Source organism: Thalassophryne amazonica, chromosome 4, assembly GCF_902500255.1.
Source record: "Thalassophryne amazonica chromosome 4, fThaAma1.1, whole genome shotgun sequence".
Lineage (NCBI taxonomy): Eukaryota > Metazoa > Chordata > Actinopteri > Batrachoidiformes > Batrachoididae > Thalassophryne > Thalassophryne amazonica.
The window spans coordinates 119,189,947-119,212,762 of NC_047106.1; the positions used below are offsets into that span (position 1 = coordinate 119,189,947).

The 22,816-nt window shown below is 42.0% G+C and overlaps 1 protein-coding gene across 4 annotated transcripts in view; it reads right to left on the minus strand.

Moving 5' to 3' along the window:
• The window catches only part of LOC117508672 (rho GTPase-activating protein 42), a 356,336-nt gene that overhangs the window by 124,206 nt on the left and 209,314 nt on the right, over nt 1–22,816 (minus strand). For all 4 annotated transcript variants that reach the window (XM_034168483.1, XM_034168481.1, XM_034168484.1 and 1 more), the window contains exons 5-6: nt 13,561–13,662; nt 13,207–13,317 (exon numbers count right to left, since the gene is read on the minus strand). In XM_034168483.1, coding sequence (XP_034024374.1) covers nt 13,207–13,317; nt 13,561–13,662 — 213 coding nt within the window. The remainder of the gene's footprint in view (nt 1–13,206; nt 13,318–13,560; nt 13,663–22,816) is intronic.

Sequence of the window (22,816 nt, forward strand, 5' to 3'; positions counted from 1 at the left end):
ACTGGGATTCCTGTCTTGTTGCGAGAAAGAAATGAGAATCATCCTCTGTTCCGTTGTTCCAAACTCTGCTCCGCTCTCTAATGAGTCTAGAGTCCAGTCGGAATTAATAACTTCAAAGCGAATCGCCCTTTAAATCAAATGACACCTCTTTCCAAATGTTGTAATACAAACAATAAACTGCAATTGACCAAAATGTTTTTTTTTCCTCCAAAAATGAGACATCTTGCGCTGACGTGCAGCAGACCAAGACTGTATGGCTGCAGACCTGCAGACTCCAGCAGCTAGCTGAGTTCAGCTCAGATGTATGGAGAGACATTCATGCCATTAATGTCTGAAAGGAAATGCTTTTGATAAAAACTACAGATTTTGTTTATTTCTATTTATGTCCAGAGATCAAGGTTCCAGTGACCAATTTCATATTTATTTACTTTAAGACTCAATAAAATGTTGTTGACATAGCAAATCTGTAAAGCCTACTTGTAGTACACAGAAAATTCACAGGAGGTATCGATAAGGGAATCAATAAGGAATTGGATCAATAAGCAGAATCGATAATAGTATCGATAGGTAAAATCTTATCAATACCCATCGCAATTCCTGAGTGAGTTTTGCAATTGTGTCCTGCGTTGTTCATGACAGTTTGTTGCAGTGTCACATAGTAAGATTACCACTGTACCAGATCAGTATATTCACTATCTGTGCATGCATGAAAAACAGGGAGATTGTTCTGTGCTGGGTTTACCCCATCTGTGTGCGAATGAAAATCAGGTTTAATGTGAATAAATTCTGATCTCATCTCTGCAAAAAATGGGAAGTTTGTTCTGCACTGAGTTTAGTCTCTGTGTGTGTGGACCAAAGTCAGGTTTACAGGCTGGTTATTTTTCTCCTTAAAGGACATGTTGCATGTTATTTAATGTCCTGGTTAGCAACACAAAATCAAAGTATGCATGATTGTAAGTCTATCCGTGCACATGCGGTAATAATTATTGATCGCTGATATATTTTATTGCTAATTATACTCTCGCTTGGTGAGTTAGCGGGTGTATTTCCGGAAAATATCTTACTCTGCATTGCTCAGCGTGTGACATATATTTTAGGAAGAGCAAAAACATCCTGACAGACAGAATGAAATGAGTGCTGCTACATCTGATAACAAAGCTTCTGAGCTTTCATTTGAAAGTGACGGCTCGGATTTACATGGAGGGTCCAAAGAGGAAACGTTACACTTCACCCCGAAACTCTTAATTTTTTTCGTCTGTCGGATTTTGGATCCTAACATGTACTGACGCTGCTGTTTGTGTCACAGGGGAGGATTTTACTGTGGCCATGAATGCACACATGGAATGTCTCCACAACTCTGTTTTAACAGGCTGTCTGAACATGCAGATGTATTTCTTAAATTCGAAAAACTCGGAATACATTATTTTCAGGAGATAATGAACTTTATATCTAACATGCCCGAATCATGAGAGAACTTTGTGAGGAGCTGAGAATGCATACAGGATACAGGAAAACTAACCATTTATTTTTCTTTCCTTTTCCTTTTGTTAAGGAGATGTCAATCACTGATATTGCACCATGATGTTGATACAACTTTCATTTTTAACATTGGGCTGATGATCAGTTGGTATGAATGGCTGATGCTAATTTGACAATGAACTGGCATTTTTTGGGCTCCTCCCTCATGTTCTTATAACTTTCAACAGAGGCGATAAAGTAAACATCTTGACCAGCAGCTTCTCTATCTGTCATGGCAGCTGTACTGCTTCAAACCAGAGAGTAGTAAGAATAGCAGAGAAAATCCTTAAATCCCCCTCCCAATGACACAGGATCTACACCTGACACGTTGCCTTAACAAAGCCACCAAGAGAGTCACTGACCCCAGTGAACCCTACACATGGATTTGTTCAGTCATCTGCCCTCTGGCAAGTGCTAATGTAGTATGCGGTGCAAGACTTAACAGGAGCTTCTTCCACAGGCCATTGAATTAATCAGCTCCCTCTAATAATCACACAAATTTGCTGGCTAATTGGAATCAAACACACACACACACACACACACACACACACACACACACACACACACACATATATACAACCCCAATTCCAATGAAGCTGGGATGTTGTGTGAAATGTAAATAAAAACAGAATACAATGATTTGCAAATCCTCTTCGACCTATATTCAACTGAATACACCACAAAGACAAGATATTTAATGTTCAAACTGATAAACTTTATTGGTTTCATGCAAATATTTGCTAATTTTGAAATGGATGCCTGCAACACGTTTCAAAAAGTTGGGATAGGGCAACAAAAGACTGGGAAAGTTGATGAATGCTCAAATAACACCTAATTGGAAACAGGAGAGTGTCATGATTGGGTATAAAACGAGCATCCCCAAAAAGTCTCAGCCATTCACAAGCAAAGATAGGGTTAGGATCACCACTTTGTGAACAACTGCATGAAAAAATAGTCCAACAGTTTAAGAACAATGTTTCTCAACATTCCATTGCAAGGAATTTAGGGATTCCATCATCTACAGTCCACAATATAATCAGAAGATTCAGAGAATCTGGAGAACTTTCTACATGTAAGTGGCAAGGCCAAAACCCAATACACTGAATGGCCGTGACCTTCGATCCCTCAGGCGGCATTGTATTAAAAACTGACATCATCATTGTGTAAAGGAACACATCAGAAAACCATTGTCAGTTAGCACAGTTCGTCGTTACATCTACAAATGCAAGTTAAAACTCTACCATGCAAAGCAAAAGCCATAAATCAACAACATCCAGAAACGCCGCCACCTTCTCTGGGCCCGAGCTCATTTGAAATGGACAGACGCAAAGTGGAAAAGTGTGCTGTGGTCTGATGAGTCCACATTTCAATTTGTTTTTGGAAATCATGGACGTTGTGTCCTCCGGACAAAAGAGGAAAAACATCATCCTGATTGTTAACAGCGCAAAGTTCAAAAGCCAGCAACTGTGATGGTATGGGGGTGTGTTAGTACCCATGGCATGGGCGACTTACAGATTTGTGATGGCACCATCAATGCTCAAAAGGTACATCCAGGTTTTGGAGCAACACATGCTGCCATCCAAGCAACTTCTTTTTCAGGGACATCCCTGCTTATTTCAGCAAGACAATGCCAAGCCACATTCTGCACGTGTTGCAACATTGTGGCTTCATAGTAAAAGAGTGCAGGTACTAGACTGGCCTGCCTGCAATCCAGACCTGTCGCCCGTTGAAAATGTGTGGCGCATTATGAAGCACAAACAACAACAACAGAGACCCCGGACTGTTGAACAACTGAAGTCGTACATCAAGCAAGAGTGGGAAAGAATTCCACCTACAAATTAGTGTCGTCAGTTCCCAAACACTTATTGAGTGTTGTTAGAAGGAAAGGTGATGTAACACAGTGGTAAACATACCACTGTCCCAGCTTTTTTGAAACGTGTTGCAGGCATCCATTTCAAAATGAGCAAATATTTGCACAAAAACAACAAAGTTTAGCAGTATGAACATTAAATATCTTGTCTTTGTGGTGTATTCAATTTGATATAGGTTGAAGAGGATTTGCAAATCATTGTATTCTGTTTTTATTTACATTTTACACAACTTCCCAACTTCACTGGAATTGGGGTTTTATATATATATATATATATATATATATATATATATATATATATATATATATATATATATATATATATATGCAGAATGTATTTTTTTGGAAAATGCATTTTTTTGTGCAATATCCCAATGTTTGGCAGCACAGTGGTTAGCACGGTGAAGAAGGTCATGCCATCTGGTGCTGCCTTTAGGGAGTTTGCATGTTCCCTCACGATGCCGTGGCTTCCTCCCACTTCCAAAGACATGCAGATTAGGTGAATTAGAAACTTTAAATTCAGGTGTCGATGTGGATATGTGTTCATCTGTCTATATGTGTCCCTGCGACAGACTGTCATCCTGCCCAGGGTGTAAGCCATCTGTTGCCCTATGACTAAGTGCCCTGTGTTACTCATCACTTTCTCACTATCAATCAATTTTTTTTCTTACTATTAATAAATGTTGTGTACGCTGCACATGAGGTCACAGAAATGCAATTTTGTTCAGCTGTCCACTTCCAGCTGTCAGGTCTGCATGACAATAAAGTTTGACAATGCAGTTTCCTTCATTCTTTGTTGACTTCCAACTTTAACTGTAACCATGATAGCACCTTCTTTCATTGTAGCAGATAACTGGGCAGCGCAGTCTCCTTTGAGGGTGGGTGCTAAAGGGATAAAATATGACGCATATGACGTAATTCTCTACTTCCGGGGACAAAAACACGGCACTTTCTCTGAGTTTTGAGGCAAATCACATGCAAACAAAGTAAAAATACAAAGAAAAAGTGACGGTGCAGTGGAAAGTGGACCTGTGTTGCGGTTTGCTTATGACCCGGTGCTCAAACATGTCAAGGCAGTTGTGCAGGCGAGAGAATGTACCATCATTTCTGGACTATAGAGCGCAACTGAATATTAGCCACACCCACCAATTTTAAAAAGAAAAAATAAATTGTACATAAATAGGCCACACTTGTCTATAAGCGGTGTGTCTCCACGTTGTAACATTAGATATTTACACAGAAAGATGTTAGAAAGATTTTTTAACTTTTAATGAAATACGTACCATAAATGGTTTTTCCACCATCCAGCACACGCGCATGGTGTCTCTGCTCCACACGGAGAACTGAGTAATTTTAACTTTTTTGTTTTCTAACTTTCATCACATGCAGCCAGGATCAGATGGAGTCTGTGGTAAATGAGACGTTAATGCGGCGCTCTGCCTTTTTTGACTTGTTGCGTCAAGACAGCGGAAGGCTCCGCTCAACTAACTGATCTGACAGCGCAAAGTGCTGGATAGGGACTTTTCTTCACTAAAACGAGCAGGTAAGGCCTTATATTTACACTGTGTGTGAATTTACACCGCATGAGGACCGCAGCTTTCAGGAAATCAACTGACGTATTTTGACTTATGAAAAAGCCTGTAAAAATCCATAAATTAGCCACATCATTGTAAAAGCTGTAATGTTCAAAGCATGTGAAAAACGTAGCGGCTTATAGTCCGGAAATTATGGTAGCTACTCTGGTTAGCTGTGTAGGCTACACTATTTTCCCATGTGAAGTTATGCTGTGTATGTATTGCATAACGTGAGCGGCGGTCCCCATAAGTGGTCAAATCCCACAATAACAAACGAGACTGTGCTGCCCTCTTACATATTAATGAACACATACTGGTGCTTCTGACAGCACCTTGTACATCGCGGCTACCGAAGAGGCTGGATGAATTGATGTCATGGGCCAGAATGAAGATCAAGCCCTCCAAAACCTGTAGCCTGTCACTCAAAACGGGAGTTTGGAGTGGCAAATTTATCTTCGTCATTGGTGGAGAGAACATCCCAGTCTCTCTGAGCAACCTATAAAAAGCCTGGGGAGGCAGTATTCAGCAGAGCTGTCAGACAAGCAGATGGGGAGAATTGTCATGAAACAGCTCACAGATGGCTTGGCGAGGATAGATCAAAGCCACTCCCCAGGAAGTACAAGACATGGTGCTACTATTTCACCCTCTACAGAAGGTTGATGTGGCTCCTGAAAATGAGCGAGATTCCATCATCAGCTGTGAGGAAGATGGACGGAAAAGCCAACTTGTTCATTAGGAAGTGGCTTGGGCTCCTACGGTGCCTCTCAGAGTCAGGCCTCATTGGGAAAAACACTCTTCAACTCCCACTGCAGTCCACAAGTGTGGGATATATGCAGGAGAAGGCCAGACTGGTTCTCGAGCTTAACGAGTCCACAGACCAGTCAGTGAGGGATGCCTGTGCCAAAGTCGCTACCGGCCGGAAGTGGAACACTGCAAGTGAAGTCCATCAAGCTGTCAGTAGACTGCAACATCAGGAGGTTGTGGGCAGAGTCCAGGCCGGAAGAGCAGGACTTGGATGGGAAGAAGCTCTATGGTTCTGGTCCAAGGCCACCCGCAAGGAAAGGAAGATGGTTGTGTCAGAGGTGACAAAGATGGAGGAAGAGGTATAAGATCAAGGCGGTGATGCAGGGCCGTCAAGGACGTTCCACGACCTGGGAGGGAGTCACTAATCGGAACATCACATGACCTGAACTATGGAAAATCCCGCAGGCAAGGCTCAGCTTCCTAATCCACTCAACCTACGACATGCTTCCCTGCACTCGCCACCTCCACCAGTGGTTTGTACAGGAGGAGTTTTGCTCACTCTGTAACGTCCCCAACTCAAGCCTTCAACACATCTTGGCGGGCTGTCCGGTAGGACTCTCTGAGGGGCGATAGCAGCATGACTAGGTCCTTAGGAAGCTGGCAGAGGTCCTGGAGAGGTGCCGACAGGGCAGCAAACAACCTCTACCAGCAAAGAGTTACACCAACTTTGTCAAGGAAGGGGGCGGAAAGTACTCCAGACAAGGAGGGATGCCAGGGCCTTTCTCTCCTGACCAGGAGAGGAACATAAGGGTTGACCTAGACAAGCAGCTCAAGTTTCCCACAGAGATTACCATCACTTCTCTCCGCCCCGACATTGTTGTGTGGTCTACAGAAGCAAGCGTGGTGCACCTCATCGAACTCACAGTTCCATCAGAGGAGATCGAGATCACCTTCGAATGCAAGAAGGCCAAGTATTCTGACCTGGTCGCAGAATGACGGGAGGCAGGCTGGAAGACCACCATCTACCCTGTGGAGGTAGGCTGTCATGGATTTGTGGGCCTCTCAACGACACACCTGTTGAGGGATGTAGGTGTAACTGGAGGGAAGCTGCGGAAGGCCACTAATGAGCTTGGTGAGGAGGCTGAGAAAGCCAGCTTTTGGATCTGGGTGAGGAGGAAGGATAAGAGCTGGGGAAAAATCAACACCTAACCCCAACAACAGCTGCAGAGAGTGACACCAGTCAGCTGTGGGGAGGGGGGAGGGCAGGGAGACGTTCCTGCCACTGCTCCACCAACAGGAGGCATTCCAGGATTAAAGGGGCGAAACCCTGATGAAAGGTGGTTCCTGGCTGATGACCCCGCAGCTGACCTTGCAACTGGCCCATGGGCACTGGAGGAGGTGTGACAAGAAGAAATGTCTAGCAGGAAATTACACCTCACCTGTATACTAACTAGTGCATGGTATGTTCCATTTCTGCCAACACCCATGAATCCTGAGCACTGCAGCTTTTAGTCAGTGGTGAAAAGCCCAAGCTGCCACTGTTTTCATTTTGTGGTGTTTGTCATTTTGCTTGAATAACTGTCGTAATATAACTATTGATTGTAATGCACAGAGCGTACTTTAAAAAGAATCAAAGGGAACTGCACTCTGAAGTAAAACAATGAGCACATCTGGCAACATTCACTATTTTTTCATCAATCGGACAAATGAATGCACATAACATGATGATTATTATTATTATGACTTCCAGACAGCCATTGATTTTCCACACAGAGGCATCCTTGAATAGTGAAGGACAGAAAAAATACATCGGGAGCATGGAGGGTCCCTCACACACAGAGCACCTCTCACTAAAATCCTCAGACAGGAGCAATGATATGTTATTTGGGACGAGGCTTGGTGTAAGAAATGCTCCAGGATGAAGCCTTTTATCTGTGCCCACATTCGTCAGAGGTAAAGCGGACATTTTTCATTTACCCAGCACTACCTGGGGCCTGGAGATTTACATTTCTGTTCCAGATTTTGCGTGAGCTGCCAGTGGATATAAACAAACAGGAGAGACTGCTTTTATAACGGCCACTTTGTTCCCATCTCACGTTCGAACACATTTAACACCTCAAGAACTTGGCCGTTCCTGGTAGTTTCACCTTTAAAGACGTTAGAATTGACTCCACACACGTGTGAGCCAGGATTTTGATGGAACATGTCTGATCTGTACTGCAGCAGATAAGTGAATATTTACAGAGGAATCTTTCAAATGGTGATGCAAGCAAAAATACTCCTTAGACATTACCCTTTTGAAAAAGCACAGTGTCCACTTGAATTTTCAATAGGCGGTCAGGTAGGAGTCAATTGAAGAATTACAAAGGGGTCAAAATTTAAAAATGCTCCAATCATATTGAAACGTACTCCATATTTGTATGATCATAAGGATGTCAAAAAGGTATAGTTTGGCCCATCTATGACTGAATTCTATGGAGTTATGGGGTCAAAAATATCAAAAATGGTGAGAAAGGCCAATTTCAGTTTGGACAGGGGTCGAAACTTATAGTTGCTCCAATTTTAGGAAAAAGTGGTGTAAATTATTGGTTGAGCTAATGGGATTAATAAATGGAATAGGTTTGACAGTGTTGAGTGCTTGGTCTGCAAAGTAAAGGTTAAACAATGTTGATGTCCATTGGATTTGATGACATATGTAACATGATAACTAAGCATGGCACATGATGCAAGCTATTCCTTTTTAACACCCTTTTAACTCAACCAATAATTTGCATTATTTTTTTTTTTCCAAAATTAGAGCAACTTTAACTTTTGACCCCTGTACAAACTGAAATTGACCTTAGTCACCATTCTTCCTGTTTTTACCCCATAACTCCATAACATTCAGTCATAGATAGTACAAACTATACCTTTTTGGAATATTTGTGATCAGACATATAATGTGGTATAGTTTTCTAAATGATTGGAGCATCTTTTAATTTTGATCCCTGTGTAATTCTTCAATTCACCCCTATCCTGGCTGCCTATTGATTTGTGCCAAATTTGGTGCTTGCATCACCATTTGAAGGATTTTTTTTTTCAGTTATCTGCTGCACTACTGTACTTGCACTTCCTCTTGTTTTGTTTCACAAAATCCTCTTCATCTACTTTTATCAACAAGCTTCACCAAATGGACCCTGATGTGTTAGAATAATGAGTGTGGAAGATTTAAAAAATGTGTGGTATTAATAAGTGCAAATATGTACTTGTGACAGATTGGCATCATTCTTAACAAGCTACTTCCATGTATGTGCAGGGAATAAAAAAAAAAACAAAACAAAGTTGCTCTGACAAGGAAGAACAAAGAGATCAGGAACAAATGATCAGTATTTTGTATCATGTTAGCAATGATTATAATCAGCTTGATATTTTCTTCAAATTATATGAGCCACAAATGAAGTGATTCAGAAATAGCTTTAAGATTACAGGCTCTGTCTTCACACCAGATGCAAAAATCTGCTGTGCAGTGAGTGCAAATTTATTAATAGAGTGTATGAGAGCACATTCCTATTGTGGCATAAAATAGTGTAAACCCCCCCCCCCCTCCCAACCCACCCACCCACACCCATTCACCACCCACCACACAGAAACAATATTGCTTAATTTTGCAGCCTCACATCACAAAGGCTGATGCCAAATATGCAACAGCCTTGAACATGGTTGCATATTAACACTGTCATACTATTTAGCACAGGGGTGGGCAATTATTTTTTGCAAAGGCCCAAATGAGAAACAGAAAATATTGTGAAGGGCCGGGCCAAAAGGATAAACTCAAGTCTGCAAATAATTTTTTTCCTACATAAAAAGCAGCAAGTAGCATTGTTTTGTCAAACTGTTAGATGTTCTGATTAGGCAATGAAAAAAGAAATTACCTTACAAAAATGTAATTTATTCAGTCCAATTTTCCAAGACAATAGTAACCAAAATGTGAAACATTTCTGACTCATTACATTTGTGATCATTTTCAGTTACATTGATCCCAAAACGCATTTTAAGTTTAATATACTGTTGAAAGTGAAACTTATCATTGGAACAAGGAGGTTCTCAGCTTTCTAAAGACATCACATCAATTGTCATTGTAGATTGTAGATATTAAAAATAAGTCACAATATCACTGCCACTGAACTGTGCAGAAAAAAGAGAACAGTCTCCCAGTGCACTAGTTCTTATCATGTCTTTGCATGACTACATTTGTATTTTCCACCACTTTTTACATTTGAGTGTATTTCAGTTCTTTTTTCTTATTCAGTGAGACAACTCCAGTTTCTGTTGATCTTTAACAAGTGTATCAAAGTCAGGCTGAATCTCTGAGGTGGAGCTGCAAAGCACAGCCGATAGATGATCATCAGTGAGAGAGGACCTGCACCTGGATTTATTAAACTTCATCAAAATTTGGCATTCAGCAGCCACCTCTCTCTTTTTGGCATGAGGGGACATTTTTGAGGAGCGGTACACATTGATTGGATTAATCATTTCCGAGAACAAATAAAAAAAAAAAAAAAAAACAGGCTTCAAAATAAAAGCAATGCAGTTTTAGTTCAGTTATAAAGGCCCGGTCACACAACACATGATGACAGCTGAATGAAGGAGAAGAAGCCAAAAAGTCACAAATCGCTGGGAAAAGGTAGACAACTGATCCTGCACCTTTCCTATCACCGAAAAGCCTGTGCAGCACGAGTGTGAAAACAAAACATTCACAATCACGGGACCGAAAGTGGGTATAAAACCAAACTGTCTCCAGTGCTGGATCCACCGAAAGTTCCATATGGATCACGTGAACACGCCGTGCTAGGTTGTGTGGTGTACATTACGTGATGGTGCCGTGCCAGGGTGAGTCGCATGGGGTGATCGCTCCTTGCCAGGCTCTGCTATTATGCGATGGCGTCATGCCAGGCTGTGCGGTGTGCATTACGTGATGGTGCTGTGCCAGGGTGTGTGGCGTGGGGTGATCGCTCCATGCCAGGCTCTGCTATTACATAATGGTGACGTGCCAGGCTGTGCGGTGTGCACTACGCAATGACGCTGTGCCAGGCAGTGTGACGTGCATTACGCAATGACGCAGTACCAGGCTGTGTGGCATGGGGCAATCGCTCCGTGCAAGGCTCTGCTATACTTCGGAGGACACGCACACAAAGCCACAAACGGCTTGGGAGGTGAACAAAGGTCAACCGCAACACTAACTTGATAGAATATTAAATATTTTATTCTTTAATTTCCAGGTATTTGCGGGCCGATCCAAGTCAGCCAAAGGGCCGGATACGGCCCGTGGGCTGTAAAATGCCCAGGTGTGATTTAGCATATGCATTACCTGGTCTAGTAGATTTGCCTGTGTAACTGAGAGATGGAAAAAAAAAAAGAGAGAGAGAGAGAGAGAGAGAGAGATTTTGCTAAATATATGTTTTTCCCCTCCTAGGTTAGGCTTCAGGTTAAAAATAGTGATCGAAGGTGGACCACATCAAGAAAATGTAAAGGCTCTGTCACACCTTGACGATTGAGCCAGCATATGCCAATCATATTAAAAACGCTGGCATAAGTCCAATAAGTTAAGGGTAAGATTTTTATAAGTTAAGCGCACATTGAAGCACGTTGAAACATGCTGAAGCTCACTAATGTACATCAAAAAATTTGGGGCATGCTGAAAATTTTTCAACACGTCAGCGTGTGACTCATACATCCCGCACATGCTGGACATAAGGCTCGTGTGTCATATATCACACTGACAAAGTGAGGAACCTTGGATTAATTTTTAATCCTACATTGTCCTTTGACCTACACATTACGAGGACTGCTTTCTTCCACCTGCAAAATATAGCAAAGATTTGTCCCATCCTGTCTATGCCTGATGCTGAGACCCTGATTCATGCATGTGTCTCTTCTAGATTGGACAACTGCAATATTGTATTTTCTGGTTTACCACAGTCCAGTATGAGGGGTCTCCAATTGGTTCAAAATGCTGCTGCCAGAGTTTTGACACAAAGCAGAAAGTTTGACCACATTACACCCATTTTGTCATCTCTTCACTGGCTTCCTGTCCCAGTGAGATCAGATTTTAAGGTTCTGCTACTAGCCTATTAAATTTTTCACGGACTGGCACCTCCCTACCTAACTGACCTAATTAAACCCTACGTACCAGCCCGGGATTTGCGTTCTCAAGGTGCAGGACTACTTAATGTCCCTAGGGTGAATAAAAAGTCTGTGGGTCACAGAGCTTTTTCTTATCGTGACCCTGTTCTGTGGAATGATGTCCCTGCAGACACACTCATTTTCCCTTTCGTATGGCTAGCATGCTGGCATAGTATGTTTCTATGCTTTTTACTCTTTTAATTCATTTAATTAGAAAATGGAGCAGGCTGCGGCCTCAACTTTATCTAATTCTGGGTCTTTTATTGAAGCTTAGGGCCACTGGCCTGTGATTTCTTTTGTTTTTCTTGTTGCTGAATGCTGACAAATTACACTGTATTTGTTGTCTTTCTGATGCTTGATTCTGCTTTTTTTCTTTTCTCTCTGTTTGAGGTGCGGATGGGTGTGGTATCTGTTCCAGAAACAGTCCTGTGCACCAGCAACATTTCCTGTATGTTCGTTTTGTGAATTGTTTTGTAATTTATGTTTGTAGCATGGCCCAAGCAGAGGGTCACCCCTTTGAATCTGGTCTGCTTGAGGTTTCTTCCTCAGAGGGAGTTTTTCCTTATCACTGTTGCTCTGGGGGTTGGTAAGGTTAAACCTTACTTGTGTGAAGTGCCTTAAGGCAACCTTGTTGTGATTTGGTGCTATATAAATGAAAATAAATTAAAAATTAAATTAAATAGTCATAGACATACAGTCATGACATGACATGAATTAAGCAGTGTGTTCTTATTATGTCCACATCTGCTGGCCAGCGAATGATGCACCGAAGGACAGACGCCGCGTCATGTGGGTGATGTGACATTCAGATCGCCAGCTGAGTGTACACGTTTAGATGGTCCTTTTCACATGGGACAGCCATGCACTCCGTGCGCTTGCTACAGCCCGTGACAAAGGCGAAAATAATAAGATAAAATAACTTTTTATAACATATTTTTTAAGAGGGTTTTTTTCACATTTAATGCAGAGTCAAATAATTTAAATATTTATCATTTAACAAGAAAACATGTCTGAACACGAGTACTGATATTTAGCATGATTAGAATACTATTTTATATTGTATTTGGCATGTGTTTACATGTAAGAAAGGATTTTCTTGGAACTTTTAGTCAATAGGTGGTCAATTTAAAAGGGTGTAAAATCAAGAAGCTACATGATATTGATTGCTATCATGATGAAATTAAGTATACATCTTTCAAAAAATTATAATTAGCATTTGCTCTCTCCCCCCCCAAGTGGTTTTAATGACTGTTCCTGACCCATACACTGATAAACCTATGGTGTTAAAGCACCAGACAATATGTCTAAAAGGACATTTAAAGCTCATACTTCTCTTACCGGCTCAACAAACTCAAATTTCTTCTTTTCTTGCACTTCTTGTATTTTGAACACATACTCGAGGGAGGCGTCATAAAAGAGTTGTCTTTCCTTATCAATCTGCGTGTCAGCCTGAGAAGGAGCAAACAAAATGAGGTTAGTGCTACAACAAAGAGCGGGTTCGACCCGTGAGAACCTCTGTGTTCTCTGGGCTAATGTTCACATTACCACCTGGAAACAATGTGTGCACAGACCGCTAATGAGTAAAGAAAGGTGCACAAACAATAGCTTTATTTTTAGGAATGCTTGACACTCAGCCAACCATAAAGAAGCACTGTTCAAAGCCTCAGCCAGCTCAGAGAGTTTGATTTTTACCTCCTGCAGATACGTTTCCTTCTTCTTAGATGACAAGTTGAGGTGTCTCTCGAGCGCGGCGTAGTATTTTTCTGTTTCCTTGTCGAATTTCTTCTTCCCTTCCTAAAAGGGCCCATGAGACACATCAAAAGCTCAGACATATCCAATAATATGTTGTGGTTTCCTGCTCTAGAGGTGTCACTGAACAGCCACTAGGGGGTAGCGTAACTACACTGCCAAAGACGCTCTTCTTTGCCATTTAAAATTCCTGTTATTACATTAGTGCAGATCATAAAAGTAGCATATGACAGCGTAATGACCAGAAGACAATGCCAGCATGGCCAATAAGGATTATGTGTTCTCAATAGGGCTTTGGAGAAATGCACGCCATCATTCTCAGACTGCCACAGCTGGGGACGTAACTTCAGACACAAATCCACTGTAAATCCCAAATGGCAAAAAATGCATCCAACGCTGTCATAGACGGCGCTGGCTGGATGCTGGTTGAATTTTCCTTCCTTGTTCTGCTCCACCTGCAAAGACAAGTCCCAGTATTCACACAGTGGCCCCAAAGGGATCTAAGGCAGGAACATTGAATGGGCTTTTCGTGCCAGATGCCCATCTACAGAGCATATGGACTTTGAGATTGAACATTTCACCCAAAACGGGGCCAACTTCACACGCGGTAATGAAAGTCTGCTGGAGCAGACAAACTGAGAGGACACTGGAGTTTCTCATCTGCATGTCTGACCTCTAAACCGGCTATGGCTCATGTTAACACTTGCAGCATACAAAGGGGCTCAAGGATGGACAGAAAAGGGGGGTTGGGGAAACAGAAAGCAAAAAAAAAAAAAAAAAAAAAAAAAAGGGCCAATGTAACCCACTCCAGCTTGTTTGTTTTCATTCCCATGGCCCTTAAATTTAGCAAGTCAAATCTCCTCGCTACTGATACGGCCTCAAAGAGCGTTCTGCCTCACTGACCCCACAACACTTCCACCTACCAGAGGAATTCGCACAATAACCCTCCTACATAACTATTACAACTACACTACAAAAATCAATAGATAATTTCATGTCATGGCATCTTATTTCCATTTCTCTTGCCGCATCTCATCCGGGAATGGTCTTCTCAGGAGGAGGCGGAGGAGGAGGAGAGAGAAAAATCAATTGTGTATATATACCTAGTATTGGGAAAAAGTGAAAATAAACAGTCATATAGCAAAAATAAACATATCATTACAAAATGATATCGTGCTATCAGGAAATAAATTTCCCTGATGGATTGAGGCTTTTTATTAATATTATTGCACAATGAAAAAGGTCCTGTGCACCTGTTGTTGTGAGTGACACTGAAGTTACGGTACGTTTGTGAACACGCATGTGGCTGAAGCCCCGGAGAAACACACACACACATACATACACACACACAGTGGATCACATTAAATTAAGAGCTTGTGGTATCGCTGAGCCCCGCAGTCACTACAGAAAACTCCCAGCACTGCTGACCAGTGTGAGTGTGCCAGAAAAACTCCTCTGTACATCTGGACTAACTTTCACTCTTACAGAAACACACAATGGGCCTCATGTATCAATGTTGCGCACTTGTGGCGTAAATTTACGGCGTAAACTTGAAATACACCAAAGTTGCCGTGACATGTATCAAGCAGTGCACCTGTCCATTTCTGGCCTACGCCTGACGTGATCTTGATAAATGCGGCGGGTGGAAACAATCGTAATTATAATAAACACGCCCATAAATATTCAGACTCCACTTCAGACACACCCTCATTTTACGACATGGAAGCCAGGAAGACGGCAAAGAAAAAGAACTCCACCAATCACGACGCGTGCCAATAGAGCGTCAAAAGCGTCCGTCGTATCAATTGTTTTGTAGTATTTAATCAAAAAAGTGTTACAGTGGTCCCTCATTAATCGCTGGAGTTACATTCTAAAAAATAGCCCGTAATACGCGAAACTGCGACGTAGTCAGCGTTATTTTTTACAATTATTATAGACGTTTCAAAGCTGTAAAACCCCTCACTACACAGTTTATACACTTTCTCAATCAGGCATGAACATTTTCTCACTTTTCTCTCGTGTGTAAACACTCTCAAAGTTCAAACCTTAGTAGGAAAATAATACCAAACTGTTTTCAGGCCCAAACATTTGTTTGAGAAATAAAAATAGAACGTTTTCCTATAAATAATTATGATGGCATTTAGAACTAACGAATTAATTTTAACGATCAACGAACGAGGTCGGACACATAAGAAATTATTAATAGTGACTGACCAGTATGTCACAGATCGGGCCTCTGCGTCCTGACAAACACAGTTATGAGTAGTTGTTGCCGCTCTTTTCTCTTCTGGGCAACAAGATTCTTATAAACAGATATGCAGAACACAGAACACTGTAAAAAAAAAAGCATGCAAAATTGAACTAAATACTCCGCGAGACTCCGAGGCCACGACAGGTGAACGGCGTTATAGCGAGGGACCACTGTATTCTCTTTTCACATGTCAATAATTCTTGACGTGGATATTTGCTCGCTCAATTAATAAGACACGCCTAATCTGTCAGATGTCTTTATTTTTTAAATGTATTTATGTATTTATTTTATTGTGACAACCGAATGGAGACGGCAAAACCTGGTTGCAGCACGGGCGAATTAAGGGAATGACGAAACTACAGTTGTTATTATCAATTTCATAGTCTAAAACGATCACACCACATGAAGTTAAGCTCAGCGCTGCTCTGGCTCCAGGCTCGAAGTCTGGAGAAAAAGACGAGCAGCGCTGTCTTTGCAGTCAGCGCTGTAGCCACGGATCGTGCTCCATAACAATCCTGCAAAGGTGGGATTTGTATTGATTATTATGTAGTATAATCAGGAAAGTGTTATTTATGTAACATATGCATTGATTTGTATAATGGCACTGTTTATCATGTTGATCATCTTCATTTTTATGTGGATTCCAGCGCTGGTTCATTTTGGTGTATAATTTACGCCACCTCTCGACCTGGTGTATATTGTCAGCGCAGCGTACGCCAATGACCACATTGATAAATGCCATGTAGCGCAGCCGTTTTGGCGTACACCCCATATACGCTCAAATATCGCCGTACGCAACGTTGATACATGAGGCCCAATGTGTGTGTGTGTGTGTGTGTGTGTGTGTGTGCAAGTGTCTGCAAGAAACAGTGCTGCACGTTCGGCCTGATTGTCACCCAAAAGTGTCCTGCTCTGTTTTGATCCAGGCACCAACTGTCTGAACTTGGGGGGTTGCACACGACGCCCTCGCAGAACGCCAGGTGCTGTCTGGTTTGTGCACGTGTGAAGAGCCCCCTCTGGATACCGTTCTGCAATCAGAGTGAGAATTTGTGCAATTTAAATTGCAAAGGCTCACCTGGAGATGCAGGAGAAGAGCAAGTAAATCGCTTTGAAGCCCGATTTGATGGAGATGGAGGTAGATAAACCCAGAAGCGAATGACTTTGGAGCCTGTGACAGAAACTAACGCCAGGAGCCCGCAGTAATCAGCTACGCGGATAATGGATAAAGCTGAAGCACTTCCCATCACCCTGTGGCGCGCAACACATGCATGAACCTAAAAGACTCCCCCGTCTGATTGCTTTGTTCACAATCATGAATAAATCAGACTCAGGAAGAGATCAATCTGATGCACATTCCTCTGTAGTGAAATTTCCAGTTGGTTAGACTCATGTTGCTATTAAAAGCGCTTTGATGTCAGCTGTAAAATGGGTGAGACTGCTAATTGCCAATATAATGTTTCATGGAGGAAACAGTGCAGGCTATTACTCTGGTCATGAGGAGTTCTTATTCATCATGATAGCAGGAAGGACACATCCAGGAATATCTGGACAGTAGCTGTACATTGCTGGGTTTGACACTGGCCGTAACGAGCCTCAGGACTATCATTTCTAAGACTCTCATCACCATGGTAACAGATGCAAGTGACAAGGGAGGTTGACTCTGTGTGTGTGCGGAACAGAACAAACCTCAGATATCAAACACTATCAATAGCACACTTCCTCACTGCACTTGGTGGCGCATCGTGCCCAGTATTTGTCCGTACAAATATTTGAAATGGATGTTCTTGAGCAGCAACATGAAAGGGAAGACTAAACCATCTCTCTGTGAGCACATTACTGACATCTAATTGGAGCAGAGGTCCAGAATGGTGATTAAATCACAGTAGTATGTTGATCTCACATTCCCCAGAAGGCAGTGTGATAGTTTGCGATAAAGGCAAACGTGTTTCTCTTCTAACCAGAAATTTTATTTCCTAAACAGACATCACAGACACCCAAAAGTTGGCCAATTAACACCAAATAATTAGAAACATTTTCTTTGGAAGAGTGGCAAAAAAGAGTGATAATTCAATTTCACATGGGTGCTATTTTGTGTGTGAAGCAAACTGCAAATCTTTAAGAAACAAGCATTTACCAGTATTTTCAGTTTCTCTGATCAGGCTGGATTAAATATGATGTCAAGAACTAGGCTTTGTCCAGAAAGCCAGATTTATTGCATAACAGATTCAAAACTGATCTCACTGATTGATTGTCCACATCATATAAGTGACCAGATCTGATCTGTGTCAGTGTGACAATCCTCATTTCCCATCTTTATCTATATTGGTTGGTACAGGAATTACATAGGTCCTGGTGCTGCTGGATCTTAGTGCTGCATTTGATACTGTGGATTACCATATTCTACTCAATAGGCTGGAGAATCACTTTGGGATTACTGGAACTGCTCTTGCATGGTTGACGTCGTACCTGTCCAGTCGTTCCTACTGTGTATTGTGTAATGGAACCTCCTCCGATCATAGAGACATGAAGTTTGGGGTTCCTCAGGGATCCGTTTTGGGCCCCTTGCTTTTTTCTCTTTATGTAGCACCCCTCGGGAATATATTGCGGCATTTTGGGATTCCCTTTCATTGCTATGCTGATGACACTCAATTGTATATGCCAATAACTGCTGGTAATCTTACGCACATAAAATCCTTGGAAGATTGTCTTGCATCAGTAAGAAGTTGGATGTCTAGTAACTTCCTACTTTTAAATTCTGATAAGACTGAAGTTATGGTTTTTGGTCCAGCGAGATATCGGCATCAATTTGATCAGCTAGCATTTAGCTTAGGTCCGTGTGTTATACATCATACGGATAAAGTGAGGAACCTTGGAGTAATTTTTGATCCTGCGTTGTCCTTTGATCTCCACATTAGAGACATTACAAGGACTGCCTTCTTCCATTTGCGAAATATAGCGAGGATTCGTCCTATTCTGTCTATGGCTGATGCTGAGACTTTGATTCATGCGTTTGTCTCTTCTAGATTGGACTATTGTAATGCTCTATTCTCTGGCTTACCGCAGTCCAGGATCAGGGGTCTTCAATTGGTTCAGAATGCTGCTGCCAGACTTTTGACACGGAGCAGAAAGTTTGACCACATTACGCCAATCTTGGCGTCCCTGCACTGGCTTCCTGTTTCTGCAAGATTGGATTTTAAAGTACTGATTTTAGTTCATAAAATTGTTCATGGACTTGCACCTCCCTATCTGGCTGACTTGATAAGCCCCTATGTACCAGCTTGGGCCCTGCGTTCTCAGGGTGCAGGACTTCTGTGTGTTCCCAGGGTGAATAAAAAGTCTGCCGGTAACAGAGCTTTTTCCTATCGTGCCCCAGCTCTGTGGAACAATCTGCCGGCACACATTCGGCAGTCGGACACTGTGGAGACCTTTAAATCATGTTTAAAGACTCATTTATTTTCCCTGTTTTATCATTAGTGTTATGTGTTTTTAATCTTGTATTCTTTTACTGCTGTTTTTCTTTTATGGTTGTTTTTATTGTGTTTTAAATTTTTAATTGTTTTTTATGTTGTGAAGCACCTTGAGACGATTTTGTCGTGAATTGGCGTTATATAAATTAATAAATTTGAATTTGAATTTACATAGGCAGGTTAGCCTTCCAAGTTAACCTGCTATGATTTATGCCACCACAGTCCAAGAAGGCAGGTGACCTTGTCATTCAACCATGGAGAAGGTAACATTTCTGTCATGTACGTTGGCCCCTAAACCTTTACAGTTGGCTCTTGTAACTGCTTTGTAATGGTGCTACCAGATCTGTACAACCTACCAGATCTATTCTGTGAGTGAACGGATCGGCCTTCAAGAGCACTAAACTACCATGTTTCCTGTATGCAAGATGTAAACACGAACCTTATGTTGTGCCAAAAGTCACAAATGTAACAAAACACACCTGGGATCCAATCTGAGTGCTCACACCAAAATGGATTTGCAGAAATAGTAAAAGTAAGTCCCTCCGGCTGCTCCCTTGTTTGCACTTGGGGTTGTCAGATCCAAGGTGGTATCTGCATGTTGATTTGGCACAAGTTTTACATTGGCTGCCCTTCCTGAACCAACTCCATATTACATGGAGAAATGTGGCAAGGGTAGGGATTGAACCGGGAACCTTCTGCACTGAAACCAAGTGCATGAACTAACCACTTGGTAATATGATTTGAAAATTTATTTCAAACCACCCATGGATGAGGACTGAAAGGGATTTGGAAAAAAATGGATATCGTGTTTTTTTTTGACTGTTCAGATTTGCAATATGGAATCAGATTCATATTGGATATGCAAAACAGTCAGATTTTACTGAAACTGCTGCTAATTACTATTTGTAATTTTTACACTGCTGAAAATGTTAGAAAACAATGAAAAAAATTAAGGGATATACTAAAACATGAATAAGTGCAGATAATGTGACTAGACAGATCAAATGTTAATGAAGCATTTTTTTTTTGTCTAAAAACATTTTCTCACATTTGTTGAAATTCATATATACTTATAATATTCCCTTCTTGTATTATCTAGGAATAAAAAAACAGAGTTGCTGAGATGTAGGCTTTCGATGATTTTATGGATTTGGCCATCAGAGGTGGCTTGATCACAGCTTAGGGCCCATTCACACATAGTGTGAATTTCGTTGATTTGCACAGAAAGTGCGCATGAAGCAGGAATCGTGTGCAAAATGTGCATTTTCCGAGCTGCCTCCAACGCCTCGTACACCTGTTGCTACAACTATTTGCGCACACCAGCGGCTGAAAGACAGAGTGTGCGCTGTACGAGCCCATCGATCCCTCTCGCGACAAGTGTCAGCCAAATTCCAGCTGACACGCATGAGCATCTAACAGCTCACGTGACACTTAGAAAATGTGTGGCCATTCGTACTATTACACCCCAGCAGTCAGCAGACAATCACTTTCGAGCTGGATGTGAAATTTGTCTAAGTCCCCCATGAGTGTGGCTTTGTAAAACAGCAACACACATGTGAGATGCCAGAGTGTTGTCTCCCCCCGCACACACATGCCATGCGTGTGAATCATGCGTGTTGCACTGCATGAGCTGCTGCAGGGTTCATACCTGATAAAGCTGATTCAATGAAATGCTGTGTTTTTTTATGGTGTGTGGTTTTATTTGTTTTTTAAATACGTCCATCTCCTCTTTGTTGATTTCAGGCATTTTCCTGCACTGTTTACAGGCCAGCAACAGTAGCTCAGTGGTAAAGTTTCAGGCTTGCAATCAGTTAAGTGCAGGTATGAGTCCTGTGAGTGGCATGTACCTTTTTTCTTTTTCTTTTCTTTTTTCTTCCCCACAGCAGAGGCGCGATGTGGTTCCACACGGAACCAGCCAGTTTTTATTTTTTATTTATTCCACAGCAGATTTGGTGCACCTCTACCAATGGGGCACAGTGCGAGCAGCTGCAGCAGCTCGCACTGTGTTCCAGCTTGAAAGGCATGCATGAACCTTCGCACCGCCATCATGCATACCTGCCCGTCTGCGCGATGTTTTGTGGCGCGCTCATACGAGCTCCACCGGTGTGAATCGCTCTGAGTTGTACGTATTCACACTATGTGTGAAAGGGTACTGCACTTAACCGACACACAAGTCTCCTTTATAACAGCACTACTTATACTATACGACAGTGAAGACTGGCAGGGAAGATTCAGGAACTGACATAAAATGGAGCTGCGTCCGTGTCCTACACTCAGTGTCACATTGAGCTGCAAGGAACAGTGACTAGAGAAGATGGAATACAACAAGAACACAAGCCATTGTGTCAGTGCATACTTCAGAAGTCTTCTCTGAAGGTATTATTCAACTACAGCACATAACAGAGAATTTAGGAAAATAATAGACACTAGCATGTTGCCCGTGGGGTTCCATGGGCTCTAGATGGAGTAGTCTTTATAAAATACAGTAGGTAGATGATATTTTTCAAGGGTGGTAATAAATTACCGTATTTTCCGGACTATAAGTCGCACCAGAGTATAAGTCGCACCAGCCACTTTATCCATTATAAAGAAAAATAAACCATAGATAAGTCGCACTGGAGTATAAGTCGCATGGCCATACAGGTATGTTAACTTAACATGAAAGTTCAGATGATAATATTATGATATTATGATGATAATATCTGCACATTGTTCGAGCACCCATGTGCGGACTCGCTCCTCTAGGTTTTAGCCCGCGATTAGCTTTTTTTGTTTTTTTCATGGTGGTTAGAGTAACCTCCGCTTTCCTCCAGTCCCTCACAAGTTTCTCACTCACTCCAAACTCTCTCTCTGCTGCTCGATTACTGTTTTCGGATGCATATTTCACCAGTCGCAACTTGTAATCTGCAGAGTATGCTTTTCTTTTTGGTGGCATTTTTTTCTGGCCTTCTCCATTGTCTTGTTATCAGTAATGTTGAAATTTTAATTTTTCTATGGTAGTCAGAAGTCGCAGGAACAGTCACACAAGCCTTGAGCGCCCTCTCGTGAGCTGCATTTTACCTATGGATATGTTTGCATTTTGCGGACCACATTGCGAGCCGAACCATGCAGCACCTACCTGCGCAGCTCATGACCTCCCTGTGGTGTCGAAGCCAGCTCCTTCCAAGTGCAGATGCTAATCCTCCGCCGTCGCTCACCCAGTGCTCCCACACAGCTCTGAGCATCAACTCTGCTCACACTGATATTCAAGGGTTGAAGCTGTTTTGTTAGCCCTCCCGGAATAAGCACCGTGTTCGTCTGCTTCACACGCTGTTTCACAATCATTGTCTGGGTGAAGTGAGGAATACGCGTCCAATGTTCTGTTCTCTGATTGGTTATCGCGACCAGCGTGACCTATAGGACGGCTGCCATACTACAGTGCCCATGATGCATTGCATTTCCGGCCATTTTAAAACATAGATCGACTCTGTCACGTAAAATT